Here is an 18600-nt window from a genome sequence, read left to right on the forward strand (position 1 = left end):
CACAACCATGGAGACAAACTTACATCATCATAGGAGTTCTCGCCTCAGCCAATCAGAGGACGAAATGGGAGTATGAGGAGGCAGCGGCTGTCCCCGATGCTCCTGGGGGGAGCGGGAGGTGAGGGAGGTGATGGGTAAACAATAGATATTATTGGCAGGTACTGTAAGAACGGCTAATTATACACAGAGGCACACAAAGGAAACTGAGGCCAAAACCAGGAAAGATGTGTGACTGATGAGAAAGAGGTGACAAAGGAAGATGGGACAGAGCGCTCACAGTGAGGGGAAATGAGAGTGAAGACAGAAAACTGGATGCAAGGAAAACATAAAGAAGGAAAAAAAGGATGTGAAAGAAAGAAATGTATCCCTCTCCTTTGACAAGAGGGAGATTTGTTATGGGAACAAGTGCCAACATGAGCAGTGGTGGTAAAAATAAAAATGTTGACAACACTGAGGATGATAGTGACGGTGATGAGATCATCACCATCATTACTGTGGGGAAGCACGTGGACCAATGTTAAACAAGCACATTCAGTGCTAGTTTTAGTTTTAGTGCATTTAGTGTAGCTTTTGGTTTCAACCTACACTGGATCTGTATGAGGAGTAAATTCTAGTTGTCCACACTTGGTTTCAGGTTGAGCTTCAAACAAACACCACTTTCACTTATGCACTCTCAAGAAAACACAGTCTCTGACACAGTCTCTGACACACTCTCACATACAGAGACTTTATATACTTCTATCAAAGACACAACATTTCTTTCAGATCCAAATCCCTTTTTTAAAACATTTCACTGGAACTGCTATCATTGTGCATTCCAGCACATCCAAACATGTCGTTACCGAGGCTGCACACACCTCGGCCATTATTCCTCCCATCCCAGATGAAAAGAAGGCTTTCAGGAGGTGAGTCACACCAAAATCAACGGGTTTGTCTATGAAAGCATCTGGTGACACCTAAACCCCAAATGTCACCAGTCTCTGAATGAAAACGACTTAGGCACGTACGACTCCTGATCCAGTTATGGAGCCGAATGTTATCCGAGGGATTGGGAGATGTTGTACAAGAGGATTTGTGGGGGTAGAAGTAGTAGGAACAGTTGGTCAATGGGCAGACAGCGGCGCATGGGATTATTTAGTAAAACATGGACTCGCACACAGTCAGAAACGGCACTCGGTCTGCCAGCGTCATGTGACGGCTCGACTGTGCAGAGGTGTAACTGCCAACGGTCTCGGCTGTATCAGATTACAGCTCAGCAAATGGAAAAGGCAGAAAATAAGGAAGCTTACTCGTAGTAGGCTGAGATATGTCCTATTACACATAACTGCAAGAGCAGAGAGGCAGAGGAGGCCGGCCAAAGGAAAAGCTCACTGCTCCACTGGGACACTCAGGGAGCCAGAGGAGATCTGCTGTGGAGGAGCTTTAAAGCTACAATATGACTCTGACACTGAAATATCAATCAAATGATCCATATTTCACAATATCAGGTTTGTCGAAATCAAAAATAAATACGAGAAAAAAATGATGGAACTGATGTCATTTGGTTACGCTGGGTGTAATGGTGGACATTATTACTGCCGTAACTGTATTACGATTAAAAAAAACCCTATGTTTGCCTTAAACTAGATTCTCAGTTCTGTTTATTTGGCCAAATTTAATGAGCTGACTTGGGCTGTTACAGTTCAAAAAATACAAAACAGCAGCGAGACAAAAAAAACACAAGTTAATGTCGTGACTGTGACTGCTTTGTTTCTTGTACTGGCTGCATTTGCCATCTGCTTCGTCACCAGCTGTGGTGGCCACGGTATATGGTTACTGGTTGCATTGGCCTGAGGGCAGACTGTACACAGTCCGTCAATACAAGAGACCAAAAGACAGAGACGGGGTCAGGATCAATAAAGTCAAATTCTACTCACTTCCTTTAAACCATTTCAAATCAATATTCTAATTATTACAAATGTCATTAAAGAGGGTTTATCACCTCAACTAACCCATCTAGTTAGATGTTTCCTGTACACAATGCAGTCTGGTGTCTTTTGGTGTTTGCACTGAAATTCAAATGTAGTTTTGTACCAACAGCAGCACTTTGGTGATGCTCCATCTGAAAAATGTGGCAGATGCGTTTTTCATCTCTGAAAAACATGGAAAAAAAACGACTGCTTTTAAACTCAAGTGTAGTTCTACAGCACTGCATCACTCACTAATGCACACGGCTGCTCCATTAACTGATAGTGATGGATGCTGTCTACCGGTTACGTGCTCTACAAGTCACTCATTCACGATTGGTTACGATCCAGATCCTGCAGATTAGTTTGGTTCACATGTCTAGTAACTTCACATATGTTCACACAAATTTACAAAAATGCCATCCTGAAGTCTCAGTGGTTTGAGCAGGACTATAATGTCAAGGCGTGGTGGACCCATGACTTATTATCTATGGGGACTGTAGAGGCCTGTACAGACAGAAAATGGGACAGACAGGCCCGGACAGGCTGAAAACACAGTACAGTAGAGTTGCTGATGGCTCACAGACAGATTGTTGTGTAATTTTTATGGATGCACTTCAAACACAGAGAACTTTGACAGCTCGACGGAACAACTCCCTTTCAAAGTTTATTGAAAAGGAGATGGAGAGACTTAAAAGGGAGGAAAGCGTGTGCACGTCCATGTGCGAGGCAGCACCATGTGCGAGGCAGCAGGGCAGGAGAGCAGTTAGCCTGCAAACAAAGATGTCACAGACTCAATCCTGACAACAGCTGGTGTGTGTCCTTTCACAGCCACAAGTCTATGAGCAACACTCTGTACTCCTGCCTGCTTAGTCATCTGTATGTGAGTGTTGTTGTGATAACCAAAACTGCATTACCACCTCCTTCAGAACGTTTTAAGTTAATATTAAATCTTAGAAAAAGTTAGCAGGCATTCTACATCAAAGACATGAAAAACAGAACAGTTCAACTGTTCTCTGGAAAATGACAGAAGACCGTAGGGACATCATAATGCTGCAAGACTTTATCAACCAATCAGCCGCTTCTTCAGCATTAAATTACAGTGCTATAATGCTCATTTCTGTGTGCATTTAAACCATGAAAAAGAAGAGGAACTGTATTCTTCAAAGCTAAAGCACAGGCCCACGTGGATCAAAGCTGAGGGAGGGCAGGGGAGAGAGAAGCTTATTTGAAGAAGTGGGCTGTGAAGATGGTGGGGGAGGTAATAGAGCTGGGATGTAGAGATGGATGTGGGCAGAAGGGAGGTTGGAGCACTGGGAGACGGAGATGCAGATTGCAGCCGTTTCTTCCTCTAGAGTTTGCAGATGAACTAAGAGGGTGTTAGTTACAGCAAGCGAGGAGATGAGATAGTTTCCTTTGGCTCTCTGAAAGATGTGATGAAATCACGCAGTCATAACCTTGGAAGTCTGTAAGTTCCATCTGGTATTTGTGTCAGAAGTGACTTATGGTTGTAATCTACCTCAGCACATAAGGCTTTACAAAATTAAGTAAGGATAATGAAGGTACGCAATATTGCCAAAATACTTTTTTTTTTTTAAACACAGCAGCGCCCCTTTTGTTCTTTTACAAATGCCTCTATCCCTTCCTGAACTTAAATTGTTGAACATGTTCTGTGATTATGCAACAAAGGCTGACTGAAACCGTTTCTTCTTTGCTCCACGCGATCACGCAAAAGCTTAAAGGCTAAACATTACTGATCCACTCTTGATGCAAATGGAGAAATTGAAATTCCACTTTAGATTTGTGTGCATCAGAAGCTCACAAAGTGGCATACATGCATAAACATGTACACAAGCAGCGCATGCACTCATTTACCCTGTGCAAGTCCTAACACTGGTGATGTAAGAGGATAAACCGCAGGGTCAGGACACTGTCTGGTCCAATGAGAGACCAGACATGGATATCCATGACAGCAGAAAACTTTTTTTCCCAACGCAGTTAACCAAAAAGTAAGTAGTCTCTCCAAAAAATTCAAATAAAGGGCAAGCTGTAATGTCTTTTTCTTGTAGTCAAAAGCATGGATAGAAAAAAACAATGTCAGTTTGTATTTCAGCAAACAACTAGAAACATATTAGGACGTTTTCCCCTTTCAGTGTCACCAGTAAATGCTCGCTCTGACTGTGAGCATTTCGCAGTTTCTTGTACATCTGTGCAAAATATGGTGGTAAGATCTGTTCTTTGTTCTTTCTTCAACCTTGTCTGCAAAACAATCCTCCCTTTAAGATCAATTAATAATTCAGCTGTGCCTAACTTGGAAATGTGGCTCCCTGTGTACAACAAAAATATTCCTGAAACGGCTGCGTGTTAATTTTCAGAGCAGTTATGTCAAACTGGATCCAAGCCTATCTTTGTCTGTCTCTAATGGATGAATAATCCACTCTAAAAATAAGAAACAGGAGTAAATCAAAGCAAAAAGCGAGCAAAAAAAAGCGCATTATAATTCATGTGCTGTTTATGGAGAACCAGCTGGACTCAGGCACAAGCATCACAATCTTTGGCAGGAGCAAGGCTTTTTCCATCCATCGAGTCTGGATGGTGAAGATAGAGGTATTTGCAGCATCTCTGTCTCCATGCCAGGCTTTCACAAAGCCTCGCCGGACACTGAGCTTTAAACTGAGAGGGAAGGAAGCAGCATATTGGCAAAAGAGTTGGTCGACTCATTTTCAGGACCAGGTTTCACTGTTGAAAATCCTTTGACAACGTCTGAACATGTATAGAAGACAAATGGCTAAAGACTATAACCAACAAAAACAATAATATAAGTCATAAGCCTTGGAGCGCCTTTGATTGATGGGTAGTTAAACAGGACAGACTTTAATGCTCTAGTTCAGTGGCTGTGACTATGATGAAAAGTATTCTGCAGTCATCTGTGAGCTACATGAACGGGTCAGTACGGCATCCTGGCGTTTGTTTGAGGTCCAGAAATGGTCAGGAATCAACTCTGAGAACGCCCGGAGGACTTTCCTGTTGTGACACAGCAGGCCAGGCTACTGCAGCGGGCATGTAATTGGGAAATAAGTAGGGCGTGTGACTTCGAAGCCGCAGTCACTTTAAATTTAAATCAAGTGGCACAAGCTTGTAGCGTTTACGCTCAGAATCACTCGCAGCTGCACAGGTCAGCAGCTAAATGCAGTGATAATATTCACATCCAAAGGCACAGCTGCTATTTCCAAAGCCAAATTCATTTCATTCATGAGGGCAAAATGTAGATGAAGCGAAAGCTGACGGGGGGAGAGGACCCTGACAACATGTCCTTATGCAGTAACGTATCACTTATCATTTTACAAACAACTTACACAGCTGTTCCGGAACAGACTCAGCAGTTTTTTCTTGATCTGCCACATCTATGGTTGAGAACTAATTAGGTTTAGGAAGCCGAAAATACTCAGGAAAAACCCGCAGTCATGGTTTAAATATACATGTCTGCATTTATGTAGATTTTCTACATTACTGATGCACACGTGCTCAGTTGAATCACAAAGTAGAAAAGCCAAGAGCACGGACGTTTGTTCACAGACTGTCATTGACACCCTGCTTTTTATATGTCATGCCAATTTCATTTTACGTGGGTACAACTGTTTGGAGGTTTTATGAATAGCCATCTGTTCTTTCCTTCAAAGAGAAGTCTCAGAATTGAAACAGGAAAGTCCTCTGTTCGTCTATCCAACGCATATACGTTCACTTCAGGTGCCATGAATGCAACAGAAGAGTGAACCGGTCCAGGCTGCAGAGAGATGGGCAGAGATTCTGGGCACAGTTCAATACATGGATCAAGATAGTCTAAATGGGGCGCTTGTTTCCAACAAATGGCACTCTCTTTCAAATGCCAGGCGTGTTGGGTTTGGTGTCCTAATTCATGTGTGTGAGAGGGCACAAACTTAAGAGCTGCACACACACGCACGCGCACGCACACACACACACACACACACACACAAAATCTTGTCTGATCATGTCAAAAGAAGCAGCAGTCCCAGGCCAAACCTGACACAGTTCATTCACACAGTAAGCTTTTTATCCAGCGAAGGCCCCTTTTCTGCCTCAACTGTCACTGCTGATATGTTGCATTCAAGTTGCATTCAGAATCCGTCACTGTTTATCACAAAAGGTGTTTTTTTTTTTTATACAAAGTGAAGAGGATGTCTGTACAAGCAGCAACACATTCACACACAAATGCCACAAATCCCTTTTTCCTCCAACTTCACCCACGACCTTCAACTTCTCATTTAATGTATGCCACAATGCTCAAAGGCAGGTAATGTTGGAGAATTAGCACACATGTGCAGGGAAGGATCTCTAAATGACAGATCAAGAGCAAATCTTGAAATTCACATTTGTTACGCGAGGTCATCTATCGTCTTGCCTTTTTATCATGTCCTTCAGTCTGCTGTGACAGTCCACGAAGCAAGCAAAACCCAAACATATCTAATCCCTGTTTTGTCTTTAGGTTCTGCTCTAAGAACAAACTCACTGCCTGAGCTCTTCCCATCGTAGCACCTACCGTGTGATAATTAGCTTTTATCCTAAACATCATCCCTTTCCTTATTTTGTGTTTCACTTTTTTGTATTCATTTCTTTTTTACACTGATAGGTTTATGTGCTTGTTTTTTCCCCCGGACAAAGTTCTAATTAAATGGCTGCTAAACCTTCAAACTTCCTCAGATGGTCTTTCACCACAGCAGCACTGTTGTTCTTCCCTTTGTTTTGGTTGACACTATTTCTGGTTTTACCAAGCTGTGGCTGCCTCTTTCATCTTTATATTCCCCCACTGGTGCCGAGTGTCTGAACAAAACAAAGCTCGATGAGTTTACACCAGTGTTTCCCATACATGGACTCTACTTGGGCGGTCTGCCCAGGTAGATTAAGCTCTAAGTAAATAAAATCACTTGGTTTTAACTTAGGCAAATCTTACATTAGAACGCCTTATTTCACCCTTTTCAAATAAACTAATTTTTGTCCACACACCTGTCTGAGTCGTGTGCACTGTAATAACAGTTGGGACTAGAGGCTTCTCTGTGTGCAGCTGGCTAGCTGGCGCTTACAGATAGTCTGCATGTGAGGCGTTTAGGGGACACCGGTAAACTGTAGCTACAAAAGAATAACATGGGTTACACTCTCCTCCTCTAAACTACATGAGTCTCTGCATGCACATCGGTCACACGCTGCACTACTTCTGTTTCTCACTTCTGTTTGCTGGCAATAAAGCGAGCTCTCTTCTGCTCTGCTGCTGAACCAGGTAAGCAGTTGTTTTTATCTGTATTTAAACTGGAGGTTAAGAGTTCAGTTAATATGCTACAGATATTTCAGCAGGTCCAGTGCAGTTACTCACCACAGACTCCCTGCATACAAATGATGGAGGACAGGAAAAGGAAAGCGCTCTTCTTCTCTGTGACACACCACTCAATCTAACCCATCTGGGCTGAGCCATCCTCCTTTAGCAACAACCAGCTTCACTTGGACTGTCTCAAAATTAGCAACTGTCGTTTCAAACCCATCCAAAGTTCAACATCCTAATTTGAAATCAAAGTGCAGAAGCAGATCAAAAAAAAATGTGAGGGACTGAGTACTATTATCAGTTTTGTCACCTGGCATCAGCATTGTAATCCAGGTTTGGTTAAATGTGAACCAGCTAGTTTAATTATCAGGGAAACTAAAAAATGTAATGAACCACGTTATCAACAATAGAAAATGTGTTCATTTTAGTTCATTTATTAATTTCAGTGTAGTTTTTGATGCATTCGCTAATTTTCTTGTGTAACGTCTGGACAGAAATCCAGATACCAGTGCAGCAGAAAACCGCACTGCACACAAAGAGGAATATACATGCAGCACATTCACTTAATGTTTGTAGTTGTTTTATCTCGCGTCGCTCCACCAGACATGCTGACAGCCTTAATTGCATCTGACTGTCTGAGGCAGAAATTTGGCAACACAAACAAATGGATGCATTATGCAAGAGAGCAGGCGTTGTTACATCCTCCTCTGAAGTCTGGACCTGTCACTCAACGTGATGCCTGCGTTGTGCTGCTAAGGGCGCGAGGGAAGTTTACAGACGTAGAAACAAAAACAAAACTACAACATACCAGAGTCCACACAGGTGGCGCTGACAGGTAAACAGAAAACACGTTTCAGACTTCCTGACAGATGAAGTGTGGACACGAGGGAGATGCATTAAGTCTTGCATCATCAGCTGGTCAGTCGGGAAGCAGTTTTACCTGTCAGGTAGCATGAATGCCTCACATGCAGTGGTATCTACATCTGACAGAAACTGGAAGAAGCTACTCTCGAGTTTCATGAAAGGAATTCAACTTTGAAATAGTGATTCACTCTACTTTAAATAGTGCTGTGATCAGAAATCTGTAATGTGCTACCATTTTCGCCTTTAAAATTTTAATGAATAGACTATATTGTACATTATTAGTCTGTCTGTCCCTTTAAAGTGCATGAATAAAATCCTGTTTTCTTCAAAATGCCGTCCAATCAGGTTCCCAACACGTTCAGCACTGTAAATCTCTGATCTTCTGATAACTTCACAGCCTCTTAATGTGAACAGTGAATATTAACCCACCGTGCAGGCTGCATTCTGACAAGTGCAGACCAGCCATGTCAAAAACACACCCAGGAGAGAATGAAGGCCTGGGATGGTGAAGGCAGCTATGAATCAAAGCCTTTCTTTCATATATCGGAAACGAGGGGGAGTCTGCCTGTCACTTAAACCCAGTGGACAGATATGAACATGTTAAATCTGCTGCAACATTTCAATATTAAAACAAAAGCTCCAACATTCATGCAAAAAGGTGGTTCACACAAAACAGCTACTGTTAGCCACAAACACAAAGTGGTTTAAGGAGAAAAAAACAGGCCACGCAAAATATAGATAATTCAAAATCATGTTTAAAACTCAAATTATTAAATGGAGTGAGGACGGATCCATATGAGCGATGAAATCAATGCATGGATGAGTGAGATATGTGTTGGGGAGGCGCTCAACAGTGCCACACTGAACAGAACACAGGGTGAAAGCCAGCTGGAAGTGTCACAAAACAATAAACTGTAATAATAAACGACACAGGGACTTCAGCCTCTTCCGTGTGTTGTCATGAGCAGAAATGACGTTCCCAAACAGCCCAGCAGACAGAGAGCAGGGGTGCCACACATACGAAGACTGAAGTTCAAGGCCCTCGTGCCTCTGCTCTGCCCGAAGGCCAATAATCATCTATCTGTCAAAGGCAGAGCTCTTGCTTGGTCTGTCCTATATTTAGCAGACAAAGCCTCATCAGCCTAAGTACTGAATTCAATTTCAAGGGACATCATTAATCTACACTCATAAATCATTTGGGTTATGCTAATGTAGGCCCTTCATTCCTCCGAGCAGAATGTGGTTTTCCATGTCCAAGCTAAACCTCGCTCTTGGTCTCGGAGTATCGCCACATTTCAAAAATTTGGACTGTGCCCTCCATCCCTTTCGAATGCCTTTTGTGTTTCCATGGAGAACACGCTCGGAGGTCTGAGCTCCGCACTTTGTTTCTCTGCATCACTAAACCATGAGGCTTCTCGCTTAGCTGCGAGTAATTAACAGCTGGATGAGAACAACAGGCTCTGTTATGAGGGGGGGAAATGAAAGGAAACTCTAAGACTCTGGCAAGAAGAATCTCGCAGGAATTTCAGAGGAAGAAAATAATAAACCAGCATCTAAACAAAGAGGCTGCAAAACAAGAGCAAAAATAACAGATCTAGGCCAACTCTTCCTTTCACTGCAGATAAAGGAAGAGTTTGGAAAGAATATGAAGTCCTCAGACTCCATCAAATCTCCAGGCTGTATCAGGCTGCACTGAAGGATACAGTATATCTGAGCTACGCTGCTGTTTGTTCAGTGTCCTGACATTCCTCAGAGACAATCCCCTCCCTGTGCTCAGTGCTCCACACACAGCGAGTCCTTGACATTTCAGTCAGTGTCTGTCCACTGGGTGGACAAGGGACACTCAGGCCTGCGAACAAGGCCAGTCTGCCTGCTGAAAACAAGCGCACATTCATTTTACATTTAGCTGATACTCTAAAGCAAATCGGCAATCGGTGAGCAGATAGGGGGAGGGCAGATGCAGCAGGGCAGTCGCTGATTGGCTCAGACTCAACAGACTGTTGAGTCTCAACTGAAGATGTGATTTGGGCTCTAGAAAACGGCAATGGCCTTTCACAGAACAACTGATTAACTGAAATAAAACATATTCAGCCTTGTAATAATATAAATAATCTCTGGTTGCAGCCACATAATTGAGCAAAGGATATGAGTGCTGAGTATTTCCAGACAGATGTGACTGTAAAGGCGGCCTGGCATCTTTTTATAGTAACACTAGGCAAAGTCAACGTGGTTCAGCATGACAGAGTGTGAGACAGTGGATTTTTCTTTTATCGTAAACTAGAAAAGGCAAATTAAAGGTAAAAGCTTTTCCATGATCGAGCTCCTGACGCAAAACGACCAGGAGATTAAGAGCCCAAAGAGAACATTGTTCCTTTCTGCTCCTAGAGACGGCGTCTGGGGCTTTGTAACCTCCATGTTTATTATGGGAGAAAGCTGATGACTACCCAGTTATGCTTGGCCAGCTTAGTATAACTATCAGTTAAGACTATTTAAATGTTACGGTTGCTCAAACCACAAAACTCCTGAGTAAATTCAACCTGAGCTGACTTGAACAGAGTTTCACAAAGAAAAAAAAGCACAAAGATGAATACTACGCACTGTTCTCAACACAAGTAATGACACTGTTCTGTAAGCAATCACTCAAATTGCTAATAACTTAAATAAAATTGACCGGTGAGTTTTTATTTCTTGCCAGATGTTTCATGGTGTCACATGTTTCAAATGGTGAACACAGTTTATCGTTATATGCAAAATACTGCAGCCCTGCTTCAACAAGACTCACATTTAAAACCCAAGTCATTCAGTTTTCTTGAGGCCAAATCATCTTAAACTCACGCTTGTGGTTGGCGTCTACAATGACTGTATTCTCCCTGAAACACGGGCTCCCTCAGCATCACACCCTGGTTTTCCACAAACACCCTTCTGTGAAGACACGCTAAGAATCTCCTTCATAAATAAACTGTGCTGTCCAGCTGAAAGTCCCCCGTCGACAAAGATGGACATAAAATATCAGAGCAGTGCAGATTTCATCAAACTTTTTTATAAGCTTCCTGATCCTTTTTCCCTGCACCAGTTTACATTCAGGAGCTTCCTCTGTTTATGGAAGAGAGTTCACAGTGAAACCAAAAGGAGGGGGGGGGGGCAGACTTGACCTCAAAACACCACCCTGTGATGCAGGCGCTCATCAAAAGAACTTCAAGAGCTGGTGATAATTTTGAAGCATCTATCATCCAGAAATATGCTGCTGTCGGTCAGTCTCTGGCCTACTTTGTCTTTAAGGCCTGCTGGGGCATCCAGCCCCATATGTAGCCGGCTTTGGTGCACATGGCTGGGGTGCCAATGTTCAGTCCGCTGGACCCACGCCAGGGTTCAAGTAATCTGTTTTCATAGCACTCTGTAAACCACTTAAGCTCTCTGTATCATTAAGTATTATGATCTGAACTCTCATTAACTCAGTCCTTCCACCATCGCGGTCGAGAGTTCAGTTTGCAACGTGTCACATTAAAGAAAACATTCACAGTTTCGTCTCTGGAGCTCTTTTTCTATGAAGGGATCATTTACAGAAGCATCTGTGTGGACAGTTTGGGATGAGCCTGATTCCCCACAACACATATGTCAGCATCAACGCATGGACTGTAGTGTCTTTATATACAGCTAATAACCGGGGCTGTTTTTATTGTTTGAACTAAAAGTCAAAGCAAGTCTCAAATCAGTGAGATGTTATCCCTGAAACACTGGGAAGTTTGTCTGAAGCATACTGACTGCTTAAAGAAAGTCAAGTCTCAACTCCTCATTTCTGTGACTTACAACAGACGCGTCTGCAGCTCTGACATGTTAAGAACAAAATTTACGCTGTCTAAACCCTGTTTGGCAGGTTCTTACATTCATTCACCTGCAGGAGAATATCACATATATAAAATGCCCCATGAAACAGCATTCTAAGTTTGCAGAAATACTGCTAAATCTTCTGTCGGGTGGTTCATGCTTTGTTTTGAATTTCATCCTATTCGGCTGCTGCTCTTACTGTAAACAGTTCTGACTAACAGCATGAGCTTAACTTCTGAAATGTAAATGAACTTCAAAAAGGAGAGCACCGGTCTTCCCACCATCTGAGATCTCTGGAGTCAGCAGTTTACGGGCTCCTACTTCACATCAGCTGCTCCGCTCTGCTAACGATTCTGTGCCATGTTCACTCCCCTCCTGGGAAAACTCTGCTGGCAAATGACTAAAGTGGCAATATTTTATTATCACATCAACATCAACATGTCAAACACTGGATGACAGCTCACTTGTGTAACTTCCTCACGGTGAAGCGGCATTATTGAGCCGTAACTGAAAAAAAAAATTCAGTCATGCAAAATGCACAGCGCAGCAAAGAAGCAGTGTGGGAAAGGCGGTAATGCAAGCGTCATCAAGTGGCAAAAAGTAAAAAAACAATCGTGTAGAATGTCTCATGTCCTCAGGAAAAAAGATTATATACTTCACAGATGCTGACTGCAGTCATCTTTCCTGCTGCTCAAAGACTTATATGTAATGTCTGTAATTTTATAAGACAAATGTGAGTATTTGAGGCAGCATGTACCTGTTTTATAAGTATATATGAAGTGTCACAACCACTGTGCCCTCACAGCTTTCTCACTGGAAGCCTCATTTGGCTAATTTTCTTCTGTTTATTCCAGTGTGTCTTTAACTGACTCCTTTAGGAAATGAAATGCTGTGCTAGGTCATGTTTTAGGACATTTTTCACAGTAGTCTGGTCAAGGGCAAAGTCAGCGGCCCGGGGATCATCAGTGAAGCTTTTAATCCCGCACTGTGCCCATTTTGGAAGCAGGAACCCCTGGCTGGTACAGCCTGGTGACATGCGGATCAAACAGATGAACTGTAAAATTATTCGGGCTTATGACCCGACGTGAGGTAGATCTACTGCACCTACACTGATGATATAATCACACTTAAGATTTCTTTGGGCCTAATTACAATGAGAAATAACAAGAAAACAGTCCAAAATGATCTCTGACTGATTATCTCTTGATTAATTTTGTTATGCCAGGGGAGATGAAGGATATAAGATCTCTCTGTGCCAGTACAACCTTGAGTTTTGGGATTGTTTCTCCTGCAGCTGCACGTGATGATTACAAACTTCAGGAAGCTTCACTGAGATCACTTCCATCTACATAAACTTACACAATACTGCTCTAAAATAAAGTGTTCCAAATATGTTTGGTATGAACACACCCCCACGCACAGAATAGTACAACTAGTGTTTGGATGACATAATGGAACAACCATGTGAAACCAGGTATGTGCTTTGGAAATCCCCTATTAATAACATCACTAGTGCCATTCTTGCATTGTTGGTGAGACACCATGAGAGAGAAAAGGCTTCACTGATGTAGTAGAGAGTAAAATGCTTTTTCTTTAATTTCTTTCCAACCAGTAAAAATTGCTTCACTGTACAGTGCTGCTCAGGGCTCCACCCACCCACACACCGTTCACTGCACATGTGAAAATGTGCGCCACTATTGTTTCCTGGCAACTATGGTAAACAGCTGCACTTCACACAAACCCCAGATCAGAACAATGTAAGTAGACTGATGAGGTCTGAGACTGGGTGGACAAATTCAGGTTTGGACTCAGACAATCAAATCCAGTGTGAACATGACTCTGATGCTGTCAGTGTGAACACTGTACTGACACTACACGACACTACACACTGCACAACACTACACGACACGCTACCGTTCCATGATCCTTCGTCATTATCGTATTGAGTTTAAAGTCCCCTTCATACATGCAATTATGTTGTCCTTTTGAACAGAATGAGGCCAACTTCAAAAGTTGGAGCTTTGTCTTTGAAGATGTGGCACGTTTCCGGTGGCGAACATGTTAATCCGTTGGAGAATGGCCGTAAAACCAGCAGTTAACTCTCACACTGTGAGGGAATGCGTACGTCTAGGCCCTGTCTGCCTGTCAAAGGCTGCTGCACGCTAATGAAAAACACCCATTTGTCTAATTAATTGTCTAATATCTTGAGCAAACATAGAGATGACATCAGAGCATGATTCAAAACAGACTGACGGGTCAGAGCTGGTCAGTTACAGCACTGCTCGAATGTGATGATTTTCTGAGCGAGGAAATCATCACAGGGGCCGTCTCTGGAGACTGTTATTCAACCTGTGACATTCCAACTTTGATACGCGATCTAAACACACTTTCCTTTGACTGTTTTCTGTTAAATATTTATACATGACACTAACATTACTCAAAAAGAATTGAATGGTTTTAGTTTCCTCAGTAACTCACCCCCATAAACCGGAGGAAGAATTTGAAAAAAATCTTGATGAGAATCTCATTATCTTGAAAAGTCAGCTTTTGTCTTAGGCCTGACATGATTAGACCAATAACTGTTTTTCTGTAAATCATGTAACTGTGATTTGAAGCTACTAAAATGTGACAACTAAATGCTTTTCTTTGTTATATGATACTGAATATTTTTGAATTTCAGTCTGGTGGTCAGAAAAAAACAGATGAAAAACTACAGATTAAATCAGTGAAGAAACGATCTTCAGTTGCGTTTCAGTATCAGTACCCACATCTGAAGTCAATAAAAACACCACAGCACTATTTTGAAACCACACAAAGCTCAAGAAAACCACTTACTTAACCAGACAGAACAGCAGACACCTGCTACTGTTGCCTGCTAGAGGTCAAAGCCATGTTAAATCTGTCTGCTTCAATGGTCAAGGATGTACACAATGGCCCAGACTCCTCCAGAGGAAACTCCAGCAGTGTGAAACTGTGAATGGAAATGTGCTGCAAGCTGCATGGACACAACAGTCCTGACACCTGATCTCTCCCCTGGAGGTGTTTGAGTATTAGGAACAGTCAAAACGAGGCAAAACTCATGATTCCTCTGACATGCCAGCACTAACGTCACTTGAGGGTTTGAAGCATTAAACCACCAGACAGTTTTCCAGTGGAGGGTGTCATTTTAAACTCCTGCCACACTCTGGCAAATGGGTGAACATTAGTGAGAATCTACCCCATGATCTGTGGAAGGAAAAAGAGCAAGGGAGGATAATCTGACACTGTTTTTCTTCTGAAGACGTTCCCTCTCCCAAGTCCAGTCAGATTTCTGTATGAGAGCATTGTACAAGCTGCATCTGAACACTCATCCAAGTGTCCTCATCTTTCTAATTCCACGGTTATGAGGTGGCTTAAGGCCCTCAGAAGTGGACTGCTTTTTCTGTTCAGCAGGAAGCATTCCTCTCTAATGACAGGGGAAGTTACAACAAGGTTCATACAAACACTGAAGCAGGAGAAAACACCCAAACTAATTTTGGGTGTTCCTATTAAGACGGGCTGACCCAAAAAAAAAAAAAAAAAGAAAAGCTGTGATCTTCAACACAACATCCGTGACCAAAAGACTTCCTCAGACATTAGACATGAAAATGCCCAGCCTTGGTCGGATGAAATGTGGGCTGGCTGTGAGGTGATCAAAAGACAAGGGTGTTGTATGTTGAGCCAGTATGTTTTGTTGTGCGTGAGGATCATCAGGAGCTCTGGGTTTCTTTTTTTAAATTTAGATCAAAGCTTGAAAGAAAACAGAACAAGAATGCGTAGCCTCACTTCCAGCACACGGGCACAGTTCACCCTCCGAAGTCGGGTTTCCTAAATTCTGATAATAACCTCAAAAGCAGTTACTACAAATATCTGAGCTTCTATGATTATGATTTCAGCTCATAACAGCAAGGAGTCTACTTCCAAAACCCTGTGTAGAGCTGGTCGACAGAGGGTGGAGTCTCTCTCTTTGATTTTCTGAGGGTTTGTGTAAAAAAGCGAGCGCCACTTGTCTACAGCTGGAAGATGCGTTATTTTTCTATGAATATTTAAAGATATATTTTTCTTGCATGTTCCTTGGCCCTGCAGCATGTTTGAATCTCAATCCCCAAATGGAAAGTGACCGTGAAAATCTCTGCGTAACTCCAGTCACAGTAAAGTGGACAGACATGATGTGCGACTCCTCATTCTGCTATGAATACAGCAGTGATCATCTTGGGCAGCATTATCTCCAAAACACAGGATCATGCAATCTGTTAGACTACCTATCACAGTCTGTTTTACAGGAAGCTTGTGGTGTTGCTGGACATTTCGAATAATGCACTACGACCCACATTCATTGCTTTCAAGGTATCGTCCCTACACAAGAAAGGAAGAGAAAGTAGTTCAGATGTTATCAGCTCTTTATACCTGCTCAACTTCTCAACTACGCAGAGATGTTCTCCTGCACTCTTCTGCCTGCTCACACTGAATTATTCAGCACAGGAGGAGGATACAGTATGACTTCTAGGTCACTATCCTTAGAATAAAAAGAGACTGCCTTAAAGTTAGCACATGGAGAGGCAAGGCATTAAACATTGATGAAACCTGAGGGGCTGCTTTAACATATTTGTACTTCAAATGAAGGCTGAACAATAAATAAAATGAATTGAACACTGTGAATCTATTACTGACACACATTAAAGTTTCCAATTAGAAAGTAGTCTGAATCCCAAATGTGGAGATGAATTATATAAGCTCTGATTACAGCAGAGTGACTGTGAGCCAAATTTAGACTTTTACACAAACAGTTGATTTGGAAAAGTTATAATGATGTTGATGCTAAAAATTGGTTGATTGTATTGGATTTTGGTGGAATAAACATCATTTCAAGGATTGTAGATACAGATAAAAGAAAATTTGTATAATGCTTGTGTACCCCGAGTCTCACCTTATCAGATTTAACCACAGAAACTTGCACATAAAGCATCCAGCTATAGTTCAAAGGTTATCTGCTGCTACCCCAACATCATGCAACAAGTTTTCTTAGCTTCACTTTTATCTCGAGAGAGATTTATGTGCCAGGTCCATGCCTCCACCAGCCAGCTGCAGTTTGGCACCCCAGTTTCCCTCCCTGTGCTACAGGGCCTGGTGCCTGCTCAGGCTGCCCGGCAGCTGAAGGCGGCTTCTTCTCTGCTAATTCTGCCTTTAGTCCAAAAAACGGTAGTGCTACAGAACTTTATTTATTTATTTTTTTTTTTTTGTTTGTTTAAATTACGTGTTCTTGCTCCTCTTCGTCTCCGAAAGCATCTGTCTTTACTTGGACCTTCCAGGCCACTGTGATGAGCTCATTAACAGCTGAACAAAGAGGAACTTTGGATGTTTTTTTTTTTTCTTAACAGACAAATTAAAACAGAGCACAGACTAAGCTCATAGGACTTTCTGTTACGAATTAAACTGATCTGCACTGAAGCCTCAACGCCTGAGCCTGCAGTCCTACTTCTGCAGCCTACTGGCTAACTTGCTAGCAGGCTAATCTCTGCTGGCAACTTTCAGAGGCTTGAACTGAGGTCTCACAACTGGGTTACTCGGTCTACACGCGTGTTTGTAAGCAAACGTGTTAGAAACTCGTGTTTTGTGCTTTTAAGCTGCATTAAACCACACGCCGCTCGGTTCGGTGCCACTATTAGAACCCCAGTGGAAGTTCTGTGGGTTTACAAACACAAGAACCACAATGGCGGTGCGCCTTTCTTTGAAAGCAGCAACAACACGGCGAATAATACGCACATGCAGCCTTCGTGCACTCAAAAAGCTCCGAAAACTGTGCGAAACGAGTGTGAGAGAGCAGAAACGGGCACCCCTCTCCCTCCACTTTGCATTTGTTTTAAGTTTGCGCCATATTGAGAGCGCCCGCACAGCCCCCGGGACGTCGCAACATTGTTTCCAGGATAACAAAAGCCGCAAGGAAGCAAAGTAGCCGCCGCTTACCTTGGCGATAGCCTTCTTATATCTCATGACAGCCTGCTGGATGAGTGTGTGCACTTTGATATTTCCATCCCCGCACGGCACCACCACCCGGGTCCTGCCAAAACACACCGTGACTTTCATGGTTTAGTATCCGAGATCTTGCCCAGATTCGGAGTCAAACCGAGGAGAGGAGGAGGAGGAGGAGAGATCCGTGTGGAAATAAAAAAGGAGCATGGGTTTTTGTTTGTCCTGCTCCGCGGCTGCTCCGGTATTCCTTTACAGAAGCGAGGACTAAAGGTCTTTCCGCTTCTCCCCGCCGGACGGCATTGTTTTCTGTGTGTTTTCAGACCACCTGTTTAGCTTCTCTCTCTCCTTCCTTCCCTCCCTCGATCCCAATCCCTCTCTCTCTCTCTGCTGAGCTAATGCTCGGTCATGTGTTGCGTTCAGGTGCTGTTGGGATGTCGGAATCAACAATTGCGACTGTGGCTACGACAAAGGGCAAGAAGGGTCGTAAATGTTTTCAAATGTAAGAAGGTGATTTTTTGCCCCTGCGATGACCAGAAATCAAAATGTGTTTTAACTTGGACTAATTCATCACTGGCATATAAAAACTGAAAGTAGTGCACGTCGAACATCAGCGCAAGATATATCGTTATGATAAGTAACTTAGTG

The 18600-nt window shown here is 42.8% G+C and overlaps 1 protein-coding gene across 5 annotated transcripts in view; it reads right to left on the bottom strand.

Annotated features, from left to right (window-relative positions):
- The window catches only part of LOC121192624 (partitioning defective 3 homolog), a 217153-nt gene extending 198845 nt beyond the window's left edge, over nucleotides 1-18308 (bottom strand). For all 5 annotated transcript variants that reach the window (XM_041054373.1, XM_041054376.1, XM_041054375.1 and 2 more), the window contains exon 1: nucleotides 17950-18308. In XM_041054373.1, the coding sequence (XP_040910307.1) occupies nucleotides 17950-18069 (120 nt within the window). In that variant the 5' untranslated portion in view covers nucleotides 18070-18308. The remainder of the gene's footprint in view (nucleotides 1-17949) is intronic.
- Between the last annotated feature and the right edge of the window lie 292 nt (nucleotides 18309-18600).

This window comes from Toxotes jaculatrix, chromosome 14, assembly GCF_017976425.1.
Source record: "Toxotes jaculatrix isolate fToxJac2 chromosome 14, fToxJac2.pri, whole genome shotgun sequence".
NCBI classification, from domain to species: Eukaryota; Metazoa; Chordata; class Actinopteri; family Toxotidae; genus Toxotes; species Toxotes jaculatrix.